Here is a 16,935-nt window from a genome sequence, read left to right on the forward strand (position 1 = left end):
CTGCATGTGCTCATTGTTATAAAAAAAGAAATTGAGAAATATGGATGCATACTTGGAAGGCAAACACTAAAATTAAAATTACATTAAGATAAGTGGTTTAGGAGAATAGGCAAGGCTTGTTTGTTTGTGAGGGGTTCCTTTTGGGTTTTGCTGTCAGTCCAGTGCAGAGATACAGGAAGGGCAAAGGAAAGAAAAAGCTAGAGCAGTGACAGAGAGAAGGAGATAAAAAGACAGATTTATGATCTGGGAGCCTAACCTCAAGGACCACTCTGGGGTGTGCTTTGATTAATTGCCTGAGGCATGCTTGAAGGCAGAAACTTGAGAGAGCAGGTGCTGGGGAAGTGTCCTTGCGGGACCTCGGTGGGCATTAGCCTTGACTGGAAATGATAAGTGTGTCCCATGCAATTAGCTGTGGGAGAGCTCAGGGAATACCCTGGGGTTGTCAGACCTTGGCCTTTTCATTTTCAAGTTATCTGTGTAAAGCTTTGAAGAAGCTCAAATTATTAAAATATTCCTTTTCTTTCTGCCTTCTTAGGTGCCCTTTCTGGTAACTAGAGGCCCAGATGTGCCCGTCATGTTTTTTCTGAGGCTTTTGTACTTTAGTAAATGCTTCCACTAAACTGAAACCATGGTGAGAAAGTTTCACTTTGTTAAATATTTTGAAATGTAAATGAAAAGAACTACTGTATATTAAAAGTTGGTTTGAACCAACTTTCTAGCTGCTGTTGAAGAATATATTGTCAGAAACACAAGGCTTGATTTGGTTCCCAGGACAGTGAAACACAGTAATACCACGTAAATCAAGCCATTCATTTTGGGGAACAGAAGATCCATAACTTTAGAAATACGGGTTTTGACTTAACTCACAAGAGAACTCATCATAAGTACTTGCTGATGGAAGAATGACCTAGTTGCTCCTCTCAACATGGGTACAGCAAACTCAGCACAGCCAAGAAGCCTCAGGTCGTGGAGAACATGGATTAGGATCCCAGACTATAAAGACACAGAAGATGCTGACCTCACCCCTGCCACCTATCCCAAGACCTCACTGGTCTGTGGACAGCAGCAGAAATGTTTGCAAGATAGGCCAAAATGAGTACAAAAGGTCTGTCTTCCATCAGACCCAGTGATGCTGCGACTCACACACTTCAATTCAAGACCTGACCGCTAGTAGGGAGGTTTATTCAGATCGCTGGCGGCCTCGGCTGAGCAGATGGACAGAGGGGATCACTGCGCAGTGGGACCACCCTCACTGGCCTTCCGCAGCAGGGTTCTTGGATGTTTTCAGTGGTCAAAATACTCTGTTTAGAGCAAGGGCTCAGAAAACAGAAATACTGTCATGGAGGTGCTGAACACAGGGAAGGTCTGGTACACATTGGGAATTATGAGCAGAACAAATACTCAACTAAATGCACAAAGTATAAAGTGTAGCCATGTCTAGACACCATGTTGTATCGGAATAATTTTTGTGCCAATAAATGACATCAGAATTTTAAACATATGTATATGAGTAGCGTTTTAGTCATAATTTTGATCAGTTCAAAAAGGAAGCATTTACTCTCTTCAGCACTCAGCTTCTAGTAAACACTCTGCAGTAGGGATGACAGAGGACGTAAGGGTGTACGTGACATGGTCCCTTTCCTCAGACTGTTCCCAGGCCAGACAGGTGGAGACAGCATGCCACTGAAGTGAACAGAACTTCAGCCAAGTGCCAAGAAGAGGCGTGTGTGGGCCACAGGAGCGTGAATTCCACCAGGTGAGCCTGGAAAGCCCCATAGAAAGGGGGACATTTGGCATGGGTCTTAAAGAGGGGTGGGAGTCTGTCAGATGAACCAAGGGGGGACATTCTCAGCAGAAAAGGAAGTGTGAGGCACTGCTGTGAAAGCATGGTATCCACAGCAGTGGCAGGTATCACTTGGACCATATGAAATCGCAGGTACATGGACCATTTTTAATATACAAAACTGCTCGGCCGGGCACGGTGGCTCACGCTTGTAATCCCAGCACTTTGGGAGGCCGAGGCGGGCGGATCACGAGGTCAGGAGATCGAGACCATGGTGAAACCCCGTCTCTACTAAAAATACAAAAAAAAAAAATGAGCTGGGCCCGGTGGTGGGCACCTGTAGTCCCAGCTACTCGGAGAGGCTGAGGCAGGAGAATGGTGTGAACCCAGGAGGTGGAGCTTGCAGTGAGCCGAGATTGTGCCACTGCACTCCAGCCTGGGCAACAGAGCGAGACTCCATCTCAAAAAAAAAAAAAAATATATATATATATACAAAACTGGCATTTTCTTATGGCTGCACCTCATAGTTCAGCATATCTGGCTCAGTGGTCAGTGGGGAATAAAGGGAGTAACAGGAAAATCATAGGAACTAAAGGAGGCAGGAAAGTAGTATGGGGCCGGGGCCTCCCTCAATTCAGCAGCAAGGAGTATGAACCTGATGCTGTGAAGTTTTAAAACGGAGTAGTATCTGAGTGGTGTTTTTTGTTTTTGTTGGAGACTGGGGCTCGCTCTGTCACCCAGGCTGAACTGCAGTGGCACAGTCATGGCTCACTGCAGCCTCAGCCCCCTGGGCTCAGGTGATCTTCCCGCCTCAGCCTCCCAAGTAGCTGGGACTGCAGATGTGTGCCCCCCCCCACCCAGCTAATATTTGTATATCGGGGGAAATTCACCCCCAATATTTCACGTAGGTTCTTTTCTATATTCCCTAAGTGTCGGCCGGTCTGAGAAATAAAGGGACAGAGTACAAAAGAGAGAAATTTTAAAGCTGGGTGTCCAGGGGAGACATCACATGTGGGCAGGTTCCGTGATGCCCCCCGAGCCATAAAACTAGCAAGTTTTGATTAGTGATTTTCAAAAGGGGAGGGAGTGTATGAATAGGATGTGGGTCACAGAGATCACGTGCTTCACAAGGTAATAGAATATCACAAGGCAAATGAAGGCAGGGCGAGATCACAGGACCGGGGCGAAATTAGTATTGCTAATGAAGTTTCGGGAACGCTTTGTCATTCATAACATCTTATCAGGAGACAGGGTTTGAGAGCAGACAACTGGTCTAACCAAAATTTATTGGGCGGGAATTTCCTCGTCCTAATTAGCCTGGGAGCGCTACGGGAGACTGGGGCTTATTTCATCCCTACAGTTTTGACCATAAAAGACAGCCGCCCCCCCGAAGCAGCCATTTTAGAGGCCTACTCTCAGGGACACGTTCTCTTTCTCAGGGATGTTCCTTGCTGAGAAAAATAATTTAGTGATATTTCTCCCATTTGCTTTTGAAAGAAGAGAAATATGGCTCTGTTCTGCCCGGCTCACTAGCGGTCAGAGTTTAAGGTTATCTCTCTCATTCCCTAAACATTGCTGTTATTCTGTTCTTTTTTCAAGGTGCCCAGATTTCATATTGTTCAAACACACATGCTCTACAAACAGTTTGTGCAGTTAAAGCAATCATAGGGTCCTGAGGCGACATACATCCTCCTCAGCGTACAAAGATGATAAGATTAAGAGAATAAAGACAGGCATAGGAAATCACAAGGGTATTGATTGGGGAAGTGATAAGTGTCCATGAAATCTTCACAATTTATGTTCAGAGATTGCAGTAAAGACAGGTGTAAGAAATTATAAAAGTATTAATTTAGGGAACTAATAAATGTCCATGAAATCTTCACAATTTATGTTATCCTGTCATGGCTTCAGCCAGTCCCTCCATTCAGGGTTCCTGACTTCCCGCAACATTTGTATTTTTTGTAGACAATGGGGTTTTGCCATCTTTCCCAGGCTGGTCTTGAACTCCTGGACTCAAGCAATTTGCCCCCCCTCAGCCTCCCAGAGAAGCCACTGTGCCCAGCCCTGAGTGGTGTTTTTAAAAGACAACTGGTGGCCAGGTGTGGTGGCTCACGCCTGTAATCCCAACAACTTTGGGAGGCTGAGGCAGGTGGATCACCTGAGGTCAGGAGTTGGAGAGCAGCCTGGCCAACATGGCCAAACCCCGTCTTTGCTAAAAATACAAAAGTTAGCCAGGTGTGGTGGCATGCACCTGTAATCCCAGCTACTGGGGAGGCTGAGGGAGGAGAATTGCCTGAACCTGGGAGGTGGAGGTTGCAGTGAGACAAGATTGCACCACTACGCTTCAGCCTGGGCAACACAGCAAGACTCCATTTCAAAAAAAAAAAAAAGCCCGGGCATGGTGGCAGGCGCCTGTAATCCCAGCTACTCAGGAGGCTAAGGCAGGAGAATCGCTTGAACTGGGCAGCAAAGGTTGCAGTGAGCCAAGATCACGCCACTGCACTCCAGCCTGGGTGACAGAGCAAGACTGTTTCCAAAAAAAAGTGAATTTAAATCTCAATGGTGATACTAATAACAGTTCTAACACTCACAGCTAGAAAGTCACATACCTACTTGGATTTTCTGTTACAGTCCTAAACCATGTATCACCTATTTGCTCCAGAAAATATGGTCACCATAACTTTTTTGGCTCCAGATGAAATAACTCTCAGTGACTACAGTGATGTTACCATTCATGAATGATAAAGGTGTGAGAATGAATGGACGCAGGAAAATGGTGGCCATCAGTGATAAAGATATATTCTTTAGGATATAAGAGTCTGGATTAAGGTCTTTGGTGAATCCAGTAGGTTTTAAGTTATATCTAAGCAAAGCCTTCTGGGTTTGTTGAGACGAATTATCAAAGGCAGGGGAGGAGCTAGTGGAGGCCTTTAAATACAGTTTAGTCCAGCCAGGCACGGCAGCTCATGCCTATAACCCCAACACTAAGAGGCTAAAGTGAGAGGATTGCTTGAATCAAGGAGTTTGAGAACAGCCTGGGAAATATAGTGAGACCCTGCCTCTACAAAAAATAAAAAAATTAGTTGGGCATGGTGGCATGGGCCCAGTCTACCCTGGATGCTGAGGCCAGAGGATTGTTTGAGCCCAGGAGTTCAAGCTTATAGTAAGCTATGATTGTGCCACTGCACTCCAGCCTGGATGACAGAGACCCTATCTCTAAAAATAAATACATAAACAAGGATGAAGATCTTTATGATGATCCACTTAATGAATAGTAAATATATTTTCCTTATAATTTTCTTAATTTATTGTAAGAATACAATACATATACACAATATGTGTCAGTTGACCGTTTGTTATCAGTAAGGCCTCTGGTCAACAGGAGGCTATTAAGTTTTGGGAGTGTTAAAAGCTATATGTGGATTTTCGACTGCTCAAAGGGATGGGAGCCCCTAATCACCAGATGTTGTTTACAGGTTAACTGTATTTTTTTCCTTTTTTTTGGAGACAAGGTCTGGCACTATCACCCAGGCTGTGGGGCAGTGGTGCAATCTCAGCTTACTGCAACCTCCACCTCCCGGGCACGAGTTATCCTCCCACCTCAGCCTCCTGAGTAGCTGGGACTACAGGTGCATGCCATCACACTCAGCTAATTTTTGTATTTTTTGTAGAGACTGATTCTCGCCATGTTGCACAGGCTGATCTCAAACTGGTGGGCTCAGGCCATCCTCCCGCCTCAGCCTCCCAAAGTGCTAAGATTACATGTGTGAGCCACTGCGCCCAGCCAATAGTATTTTTTAAGCATCAAGGCTGAGGCCGGGCATGGTGGCTTATGCCTGTAATCCCAGCACTTTGGGAGGCCGAGGCGGGTAGTGCTGGGAGGTCGAGGTGGGAGGATCACAAGGTCAGGAGTTCGAGACCAGCCTGGGCGATATGGTGAGACCCCGTTTCTACTAAAAATACAAAAAAAAAATTAGCCAAGCGTGGTGGTGCATGCCTGTAATCCCAGCTACTCGGGAGGCTGAGGCAAGAGAATTCCTCGAACCCGGGAGGCGGGAGGTTGCAGTGAGCCAAGATTGCGCCACTGCACTCCAGCCTGGGCAACAGAGCGAGACTCCGTCTCAAAAAAAATAAAAATAAAAATAGGCTGCACGCTGATGACTCGTATCTGTAATCCCAGCACTTTGGGAGAGAAACAGAGTGAAACTCTGTCTCAAAAACATGTTTTTTTTCGTTAGTGACAAGGTCTCACTCTGTTGCCCAGGCTGGAATGCAGTGGTTCGATCTCGGTTCACTGTAACCTCCACCTCCCGAGCTCAAGCCTCAGCCTCCCGAGTAGCTGGGATTACACGCGTGTGCCACCACGCCCGGCTAACTTTTGTATTTTTAGTAGAGACGGGGTTTCACCATGTTGGCCAGGCTGTTCAACTCCCGACCTCAGGTGATCCACCCGCCTTGGCCTCCTAAAATGCTGGGATTACAGGTGTGAGTCACGGTGCCCAGCCTCAAAAACATAACTTTAAAAAGAAATTTTTGAGACAGGATTTCACCCTGTCACCCCGGCTGGAGTGCAGTGGAGCCTCCAACTCCTCGGCTCAAGCAACTATCCCACCTCAGCCTCCCGAGCAGCTGGGACTACAGATGCGCGCCACCACTCCCGGTAGTCCCGGTTTTGTTTTGTTTTTTGTTTTGTTTTTTAATTTTTTAAATAAACACGAGGATAAGCGGGGCTAGTGGCCCTCGCCTGGGGTCCCAGCTACTTCGCAGGCTAAGGTGGGAGGATCGCTTGAGCCCAAGAGTTCGAAACCAGATTAGGCAAACCTCGTGTCAAAAATATATGTGATAATCAGGTCCTCCAGGCCGCACCCTAGATCACAGGGTTGTTGGGATGATACAATATGAGGTAAAAGAACGTGAAATTCACGCCAGAGCGCTCGGAAGTGCCACCCCAATCGCAGGCGCCCCCCCAACCACGAGCTTCCCAACCTAATCGCAGGCGCCCCACCCTAAACGCAGGCTTCCCAACCTAATCGCAGGCGCCCCAACCTAATCGCAGGCGCCCCACTCCAATCGCAGGCTCCCCACCCTATAAGCAGGCGCCCCGCCCGCCGCTTCGACCTGGCGCATGCGTGGTGCGCACGCGTCCCGTCGCGTCGGCGGAGAAGCTCTCGCGACACTTGCCGTGCAGGCTGAAAAAATGGCGCCACCCAGTACCCGGGAGCCCAGGGTCCTGTCGGCTACCAGCGCGACCAAATCCGACGGAGAGATGGTGCTGCCAGGCTTCCTGGACGCCGACAGCTTTGTGAAGGTGAGTTCGCGGGGCCTCGGGGGTACCAGGAGTCGCCCGCGGCCGCCGGAAGCCGACCCGGGCCCTGTGGGCAGCCAATGCCCGCCCACCGTAGTAGAGCCCGAGCGAGGGTCGCGGGACCCCTGTCCGCGCTGGGCGCAGACTCTCCTGCACCCTCCGGGGATGGGGCCTCGGAAACGGACACCGAGGGGCGTCCCGCTTGCGAGCTTAAGTCCATGTAGGCCCAAATGTGGAAAGCCGTCTCGCATCCTAGGAAAAGCTTCCTTGCCATCCAGACGTCGCTAGCCCTTGCGACGTCGCGCTCGCCACGCCCTAGCCACCCGACCAGCTCTCCGCAGGGGCTCGGCTGCTTCGCGCTCCCCACACTTGCCTGGAGTTGGCTCCTCCCGCGGCCAGGATGGCTCTTGTCTTCCTCTGCTCCTGAAGTCCAATCCTACATAGTTTTTAACCCTGAGTTAAATGTCACCTGTTAAAGCCCCATTGCACGTTTATTAGTAACTCCTGGAAGGTACACAGAGCGTTCACTTAAGATCTTTGTATAACTTAGCTTAGCTTAAATATGAACAAACGTACAACTAGGCTTAAGGTGTGCATAGCTCTTACAAAGCCATGAAACTAAAATAATTTGTAAATTAACCCTATAAATTTACAGAAATTCCACTAACGTTGTGTCTTATCTTATTTACTGTTAGCTAATGCTATTGATTCGTTAACATGGCTCTCAGTAGTTCCTGGACCACTAACTGTGGTCCTGGTTGTGTGGCGGTCATGCTCATAAGCTACCATGTTCCCCTCCATGACTTAATTTCCCACCTCCTTTCTCTGCTTTTTTTCTTGGGAAATGTTTATTCACACAACTGATGGCGTTATTTGGCCTTCACATGATCAACCATCATTTATGTCACTTCACGGTTTTTTTTCGTTACCTCACAACAGTTAAAATAGAGAACCACTTGACACGAACTGAACAATAAACACAAATCCAGTTTTAGATAGTAGCTGTTATAAATTTGTCGTCCAAGGATCTAGGATAAGCTTGTATTGTTTTTAGATGCTCATCCAGATGAAAACACAAAAACAAATTCCTGTAGAAAGCTCTTGGATCTGAACTTGAGTCATAATAATAACACTTATGTGCCAAGAACTGTCCTAAATGCTTTTATTAGCTTATTCATTCTATCCTCACAAAAACTCTGGTGCAGGCCCTTTTTATTTTTCCTGTTTTTCAGAGGAGAACAGTAAAGTCCAAATAAAGCAATCACTTGTCCAAGATCTCAGTTAATACGTAGCAGAGGCCGGGCGCGGTGGCTCACGCTTGTAATCCCAGCACTTTGGGAGGCCAAGGCGGGCGGATCACGAGGTCAGGAGATCGAGACCACGGTGAAACCCCGTCTCTACTAAAAATACAAAAAAATAGCCGGGCGTGGTGGCGGGCGCCTGTAGTCCCAGCTACTCGGAGAGGCTGAGGCAGGAGAATGGCGTGAACCCGGGAGGCGGAGCTTGCAGTGAGCCGAGATTGCGCCACTGTACTCCAGCCTGGGCGACAGAGCATTATATACGTATGTGTTTGTTCTGTCTCTCAACTCTCCCAAGAATATAAGCTCCAAACTTGGTTTCCTGTTCACTGTTGTATTCTCAGGGCCTAGATTAGATTGGGGTTTGGCACTAAATGAGTACTTTTTTGAAGGATGAAGAGTAGATACCTTGTATACGATAGATCAAAAAAATGACATATCAAATGAATGGGGATCCATGTGTAAACATGCCATCTTTTCTTGTTTTTGACAGTTTGCTCTTGGGTCCGTGGTGGCAGTCACCAAGGCATCTGGGGGCCTACCACAGTTTGGCGATGAGTATGATTTTTACCGAAGTTTTCCTGGCTTCCAAGCATTTTGCGAAACACAGGGAGACAGGTTGCTTCAGTGGTAAGTACTATATTTTGTTTTCTTGTATTAGTGAAAAGAAGTGAAAACAAAGAGGTAGATAAATTTTTCCCGAAATTTATTTTTCCTTAAACATTTTCTGTGGTATGAAGAGCTATAACGTGAAAATTGAAGCAATGGATTTTGATTAGGGAAATATTACTTGGTATATTTTTAGTTTAGCCTTTAAAAAATGTATTGACTTTTGTACTGAAAAAATATATTGACTTTTGTACAAATCTTTTTTAATTAAATGGGACGTGAACACTTAGAGCCAAGATTCTTTTTTTTTTTTGAGACAGAGTCTCACTCTATTGCCGAGGCTGGAGTGCAGTGGCATGATCTCGGCTCACTGCAGACTCCGCCTCTGGGGTTCACGCTATTCTCCTGCCTCAGCCTCCTGAGTAGCTGGGACTGCAGGCGCCCGCCAACACACCCGGCTAATTTTTTGTATTTTTAGTAGAGACGGGGTTTCAACATGTTAGCCAGGATGGTCTCGATCTCCTGACCTCGTGATCCGCCTGCCCCGGCCTCCCAAAGTGCTGGGATTACAGGCGTGAGCCACTGCACCTGGCCAGATCCAAGATTCTTTCCCACAACTTGTAGAGTAGCAGGTATTTCTTTTTTTATTTATTTTTATTTTTTTTGGGATGGAGTCTCACTCCATCACCCAGGCTGGAGTGCATTGGCTCAATCTCGGCTCACTGCAACCTGCGCCTCCCAGGTTCAAGCGATTCTCCTGCCTCAGCCTCCCGAGTAGCTGGGATTACAGGTGTACACCACCACGACCAGCATTTTTTTTTTTGGAGGGGGGGGACGGAGTCTTGCTCTGTTGCCCAGGCTGAAGTGCAGTGGCGTGATCTCGGCTCACTGCAACCTCCACCTCCCAAGGTCAAGCGATTCTTGTGCCTCAGCCTCCCCAGTAGCTGGGATAACAGGCATGTACCACCATTCCCGCTAATTTTTATATTTTTAGTAGAGGAGGTTTCACCATGTTCGCCAGGCTGGTCTCGAACTCCTGACCTTGTGATCCACCCACCTCGGCCTCCCAAAGTGTTGGGATTACAGGTATAAGCCACTGCGCCTAGCCAATTTTTTGTATTTTTAGTAGAGATGGGGTTTCACCATGTTGACCAGGCTGGTCTCGAAGTCCTGACCACTCCTGAAGTGCTAGGATTACAGGTGTGAGCCACTGCGCCCGGCCAGGGTGCAAGTTTTATTGGTTTCATCAAAAAGTATTGGGGGCCAGACATGGTGGCTCATGCCTGTAATCCTAGTGCTTTGGGAGGCCAAGGCAGAAGGATCGCTTGAGCCCAGGAGTTCAAGACCAGCCTGGGCAACATAGGGAGACTCCATCCCTACAAAAAATTTTTAAAGTAGCTGGGAGCGGTGGTGCACCACTCCCAAGTCGCAGCTACTTGGGAGGCTGAGGTGGGAGTATCACTTGAGCCCAGGAGTTGGAGGCTACAGGGAGCTGTGATTGTACCGCTGCATTCCAGCCTGGGCAACAGAGCAAGACCCTGTCTCTTTAAAAAAAAAAAAAAAAAAGGAAAGAAAGAAAGAAAAAGGCTGGGCTCGTGGCTCACACCTGTAATCCCAGAACTTTGGGAGGCCGAGGCAGGTGGATCACTTCAGGTCAAGAGTTCGAGACCAGCCTGGCCAACGTGGTGAAACCTCATCTTTACTAAAAAATACAAAAATTAGACCTGGTGGCGTGTGCCTATAATCCCAGCTCCTCAGGAGGCTGAGGCACGAGAATCGCTTGAATCTGGGAGGCGGAGGCAGGCAGATCACTTCAGGTCAGGAGTTCGAGACCAGCCTGGCCAACGTGGCAAAACCTCGTCTTTACTAAAAATACAAAAATTAACCAGACCTGGTGGCACATGCCTGTAATCCCAGCTACTCAGGAGGCTGAGACACAAGAATCACTTGAACCCGGAAGGTTGAGGTTGCAGAGAGCCAAGATCATGCCACTGAACTCCAGCCTGGGCAACAGAGCAAGACTGTCTCAAAAAAAAAAAAAAAAAAAAAAAAAAAACAACGTGTTGGGAACAGTCTGAGCCACATCATTTGAATATTCTCTCTCGCAGAATGTAAACAAATGAAATAAAAATCTACAAGCTAACCTTGGTTTTCCTTTCCTTAGCATGAGCAGAGTAATGCAGTACCATGGGTGTCGCAGCAACATTAAGGATCGAAGTAAAGTGACTGAGTTGGAAGACAAGTTTGATTTACTAGTTGATGCGAATGATGTAATTCTGGAGAGAGTGGTAAGTATTTTCCCTTACTCTTTTTTTTGTTTTGTTTTGTTTTTGAGACGGAGTCTCACTCTGTCACCTAGGCTGGAGTGCAGTGATGCGATCTGGGCTCACTGCAAGCTCTGCCTCCCCAGTTCACACCACTCTCTTGCCTCAGCCTCCCGAGTAGCTGGGACTACAGGTGCCCGCCACCACACCCGTCTAATTTTTTTGTATTTTTAGTAGAGATGGGGTTTCACCGTGTTAGCCAGGATGGTTTTGATCTCCTGACCTCGTGATCTGCCCGCCTCAGCCTCCCAGAATGCTGGGATTACAGGCGTGAGCCACCACACCTGGCCTTCCCTTACTCTTATGGTAACTAACAAAGAGCTTTGTATTATTAAAATATACGGATAGACAGAGCAACCCAGGCACCTTAGAAAATGAAAAGGAAATAAGCTTAACATTTCTTATAGTAACATTCCCTTCTGATAGTTGGTATATTTTTTCTAAAAAATAATTACAGTTGTCTTAAAAATATTACTGCCCCATGGAAGCTTCTTTTTTTTTTTTTTTTTTTTTTTTTTTTTTTTTTTTTTTTTGAGACGGAGTCTCTCTCAGTTGCCCAGGCTGGAGTGCAGTGGGGCGATGTCTGTTCACTGCAACCTCCACCTCCCAGGTTCAAGCGATTCTCCTGCCTCAGCCTCCGGAGTAGCTGGGATTACAGGCACCCACCACTATTCCTGGCTAATTTTTGTATTTTTAGTAGAGACATCATTTCATCATGTTAGCCAGGCTGTTCTCAAACTCCTGACTTCAAGTGATCTACCTGTCTTGGCCTCCCAGGAGGCAAGACTGTCTCAAAAAAAAAAACAAAAAACAAAAAACAACGTGTTGGGAACAGTCTGAGCCACATCATTTGAACATTCTCTCTCACAGAATGTAAACAAATGAAATAAAAATCTACAAGCTAACCTTGGTTTTCCTTTCCTTTCCTTTGCCATGCCTGGGATTACAGGCGTGAGCCACCTCACTGAGCCTGAAAGCCTGTTTTTAAAGTACCTTATTCCAGCCAGGTGTGATGGCTCACACCTACAATCCCAGAACTTTGGGAGACCAAGGCGGGGGATCACCTGAGGTCAGGAGTTCGAGACCAGCCTGGCCAACATGGTGAAACCCCGTCTCTACTAAAATATAAAAACTAGCCGGGCCGTCGTGGCACACGCCTGTCATTCCAGCTATTCAGGAGGCTGAGGCAGGAGAATCGCTTGAACCCGGGAGGCCAAGGTTGCAGTGAGCCGAGATCATGCCACTGCACTCCAGCCTGGATGACAGAGTGAGACTCTGTCTCAAAAAAAAAAAAAAGGTGGCCTGGCATGGTGGCTCACGCCTATAATCGCAGCACTTTGGGAGGCCGAGGTGGGTGGATCCACCTACCTGTGGTCAGGGGTTCAGGACCAGCCTGGCCGACATGGTAAAACACCGTCTCTACCGAAAATACAAAAAATTAGCTTAGTGTTGTGGTGGGCACTTGTAATCCCAGCTACTCAGGAGGCTGAGGCAGGACAATCGCTTGAACCTGTGAGGCAGAGGTTGCAGTGAGCCAAGATTGCACCATTGCACTCCAGCCTGGGCACTGAGTGAAACATTGTCTTAAAAAAAAAAAAAAAAAAAAAGTTAAAGTGCCTTATTCTGGCCCGGGTCATTGGCTCACTCCTGTAATCCTAGCACTATAGGAGGCCGAGGTAAGAGGATTACGTGAGCTCAGGAGTTCCAGAACCAGCCTGGGCAACATAGTGAGACCTTGTCTTTATTTAAAATTAATAAATAAATAAAGTGGCTTATTCTGAATCTACCTTCCAGATCTGCAAATTCTGTTTTTATTTTTTTGGATACTGAAGTCATGCTCTGTCACCCAGGCTGGAGTGCAGTGGTGCAACCATAGCTCACTGCAACCTTGAACTCCGGGCTCAAGCGATCCTTCCACCACAGCCTCCCAAGTAGCTGGGACTGCAGGTGTGCACCACCACGTCTGGCTAAATTTTTTTTTTATTTTATAGAGACAGTGTCTTGCTGTGTTGCCCAGGCTGGTCTTGAACTCCTCAAACAGTCCTGGCCTCAAACAATCTCCCCTACCTCAGCCTTCTTAGTCACTACGATTACAGGCATTAGCCACCGTGCCTGACAAGATTTGCAAATTCTGTTTGTATTGCAAGTGAAGAGGCATTTATATCACCTAACCAAAATTTAGTTTATTTGTACTGTTACTCAAAATCTACTGAACCCCCCAGCTCACAGGATTGGAAGGAGATGTGTATTATTCTGTCTTGCTTATCATCTATTTATGCCTAATTCTATGGCAGAACATTATTTTCACAGAAGTACATAGAGATCATGGAAAACAAATCTAACCTCAACCATCTGACAGTCCTGAAAATGTTTAAATCATGCCCTGCTGTCCCATGAAGTCATCTCTTCCCTAGTCTAAATGCCCACAAATCTTTCAGCAGTTTCTGGTATATTGTGATTTCAAGTCCTGCCATAATCCTATGTATCACCTGGTTGTGCCTCTGTTAGTAGTGCCCAAGCTGATATTTCATGTCTGCTTTAAAGTGCAAAATAGATAAGGACTCCCTGCGTCTCATTCTAAATAGTATACTTCTATATTTAATGTATGCAGTCCAGGGACTTCTTAGTTATTTTAGTGGCCACATTACGCTGTTAAATCATAGAATTTTCAGCCCAATTCAGAGCTTTAAAGAGTCAATCGAGTATTGGGCGTGGGTAATTACTGTCCTACCTGCCTTTGAGCAAATAATGCATTAATAACTTGGCATGACATACTAATCACCTTTATTGATCAACTTTGTAAAATTTTTATTTTTTTATTGACAAAAATTTTATAGGTGATCCTTGATTTACAATTGGTTATATCTCAGTAAACCTATATTACAAGTCAAAAATGCATTTAATACACCTCACTTACCAAATAGCTTAACTGAACCTGCTTTAAATGTGCTCAGAAAACTTCCATTAGTCTACAGTTGGACAAAATCTTACACAAAGCCTATTTTTATAATACAGTGTTGAATATTCATCTCATGTAATTCAAGTAGCGTTGAATACACTTCTGAAAGTGAAAAACATGTTGTGGCTGGGCACAGTAGCTCATGCCTGTAATCCTAGCACTTTGGGAGGCCAAGGCAGGTGGATCACTTGAGGTCAGGAGTTCAAGACCAGCTTGGTCAACATAGTGAAACCCCATCTCTACTAAAAAATACAAAAATTAGCTGGGCATGGTGGCTTGCGCCTGTAGTCTCAGATACTTGGGAGGCTGAGGCACGAGAATTGCTTGAACCCAGGATGCAAAGACTGCAGCAAGCTGAGATTGGGCCACTGCACTCCAGCCTGGGCAACAGAGTGAGACTCCATCTCAAAAAAAAAAAAAGAAAAGAAAAACAGGGCCAGGCACTGTGGCTTATGCCTGTAATCCTACCACTTTGGGAGGCCGAGGCAGGCAGATCACAAGGTCAAGAGATCGAGACCATCCTGGCCAACATGGTGAAACCCTGTCTCTACTAAAAACAGAAAAATTAGCTGGGCGTGGCGGTGCATGCCTATATTCCCAACTACTTGGGAGGCTGAGGCAGGAGAATCGCTTGAACCTGTGAGGCAGGTTGCAGTGAGCTGAGATCGTGCCATTACACTCCAACCTGGCAACAGAGCAAGGCTCTGTCTCAAAAAAAAGAAAGAAAAAAGAAAAACAGATTGTAAGTGTACTTGAAATATGGATTCTACTAAATGTAAATCACTTTCACACCATTGTAAACTCAAAGAATTATAAGTCAAACTGTCATACATTGGGGACCATCTATATATTTATCACATACAACATGATGTTTTGATATATACATTGATCTGTTCTTATATATGTATATTTTCTTACACAAATGTGTCTGAATACATCTCTTTAAAATGTTAGGTAATTAGGCCAGGCGCAGTGGCTCACACCTATAATCCCAGCATTTTGGGAGGCTCAGGCGGGTGGATCACTTGAAGTCAGGAGTTCGAAACCAGCCTGGCCAACCGGGTGAAACCCCATCTCTACTAAGAATACAATTAGCCAGGTGTGGTGGTGCACACCTGTAATCCCAGCTACTCGGGAGGCTGAGGCAGGAGAATGGCTTGAACCTGGGAGGCAGAGGTTGCAGTGAGCCCAATTCGGAACTGTAAAGAGTTGCAGTGAGCCGAGATCGCACCACTGCACTCCAGCCTGGGCGACAGAGTGATACTCCGTGTTAAATAAATAAAATGTTAGGTAGTTAACTCTGCTAACTTCAAAAAGAAAAATGCTTAACCAGTACCTCTTCTACTCTTAGGGTATTTTACTGGATGAAGCCTCAGGTGTAAACAAGAATCAACAGCCTGTCCTCCCTGCCGGCTTGCAGGTCCCCAAAACAGTAGTGTCCAGCTGGAACCGTAAGGTGAGGGCTTTTCAGATTAACTAGAGCTCTTGATGTCAGCTTCATAATAGGGATTTTGCTCATTCTAACATGCATTTCTGTTCTAATTTATTAGAGAACTGGCCGCTATCTCCTTTAGTTTGTTCTCATAAACACACACAATCTAATTACATCCTCTTCTCCTCTTTCTGGAGACCTCCACATGCACATGCATTCTTAAATGAATGGCCTTTGCGATGTTCTTGTCTCCTCGGAAGTCATAAATTGGAATTTATTTTTCTAATTCATCAAGTGGCTCTGTTATAAAGTGTTTGTATTCATTGATCATAGGCAGCAGAATATGGCAAAAAAGCAAAATCTGAAACTTTCCGGCTGCTTCATGCAAAAAATATCATCCGACCTCAGCTCAAGTTTCGAGAGAAGATTGACAATTCCAACACACCATTTCTTCCTAAAATCTTCATCAAACCCAATGCTCAGAAACCTCTCCCTCAAGGTAAATAGTGCAGACTTTGCCTGTGTTTGAGTCTCACTTTATTTGATGCAAAAACCAGGAAGGGTGTACAGGTCTCTCTTCCACCCTCCTGTGTTCAAAGGGAGCCCAGTTCAGCTATTCCAGAGGCTGAAGTGGGAGGATCACTTGAGCCCAGGAGGTCGAGGCTACAGTGAGCTGTGATTGTGCCACCACACTTCAGCCTGGGGGACAGAACATGACCCTGTCTCAAAAAAAATAGCCAAAAAACAAAGGGAACCAGTTTACCCCTGTGTAACTAGAAAAGAAATGAATGTGCTAATGATGTTTTTGTCACTGCTTGGATCCCCAGCTCTCTCTAAGGAAAGGCGGGAACGCCCACAGGATCGTCCTGAGGACTTAGACGTCCCCCCTGCACTGGCTGATTTCATCCATCAGCAGAGAACCCAGCAGGTTGAGCAAGACATGTAAGTGTTTGCCTGTGTCTGACTTTATGCCGTGAGTAATTACCTTTTTGCCACGTTTTCAGTTTCACTTTTGTGGAGTATATACATGAAAATCTGAGGAGCAGTGATTTCCTCCTTACCCCAACCTGGGCCTTAGCAATAAAACCTGCTGTTTGTGTTCACAAAGGGCCTGCACAGCATTGTCTCATGTAAAGCTCACTGCAGTCCTGAGAAGTAGCAGTTGCTCTCATTCCCGTTTTATAGATGTAAAACATGAAGGCTGGGCACGGTGGCTCATGCCTGT

At 46.2% G+C, this 16,935-nt stretch overlaps 2 protein-coding genes across 9 annotated transcripts in view; both read left to right on the forward strand.

Moving 5' to 3' along the window:
• MTOR (mechanistic target of rapamycin kinase) overlaps positions 1–1,501 on the forward strand; it is a 156,909-nt gene extending 155,408 nt beyond the window's left edge. For all 4 annotated transcript variants that reach the window (XM_055262403.2, XM_055262404.1, XM_055262405.2 and 1 more), the window contains one exon: positions 536–1,501. In XM_055262403.2, the coding sequence (XP_055118378.1) occupies positions 536–551 (16 nt within the window). In that variant the 3' untranslated portion in view covers positions 552–1,501. The remainder of the gene's footprint in view (positions 1–535) is intronic.
• Positions 1,502–1,651: 150 nt separating this feature from the next.
• The window catches only part of EXOSC10 (exosome component 10), a 35,183-nt gene continuing 19,899 nt past the window's right edge, over positions 1,652–16,935 (forward strand). For 3 of the 5 annotated variants that reach the window (XM_055262408.2, XM_055262409.2, XM_055262413.2), the window contains exons 1-6: positions 6,927–7,091; positions 8,880–9,016; positions 11,160–11,283; positions 15,630–15,734; positions 16,044–16,209; positions 16,538–16,652. In XM_055262408.2, coding sequence (XP_055118383.1) covers positions 6,981–7,091; positions 8,880–9,016; positions 11,160–11,283; positions 15,630–15,734; positions 16,044–16,209; positions 16,538–16,652 — 758 coding nt within the window. In that variant the 5' untranslated portion in view covers positions 6,927–6,980. Of the gene's footprint in view, positions 1,757–6,859; positions 7,092–8,879; positions 9,017–11,159; positions 11,284–15,629; positions 15,735–16,043; positions 16,210–16,537; positions 16,653–16,935 lie in introns of those variants that run through there. The other 2 variants (XM_063631809.1, XM_055262411.2) reach the window with 2 other exon arrangements.

The sequence above is a fragment of the Symphalangus syndactylus genome, chromosome 22 (assembly GCF_028878055.3).
Source record: "Symphalangus syndactylus isolate Jambi chromosome 22, NHGRI_mSymSyn1-v2.1_pri, whole genome shotgun sequence".
Lineage (NCBI taxonomy): Eukaryota > Metazoa > Chordata > Mammalia > Primates > Hylobatidae > Symphalangus > Symphalangus syndactylus.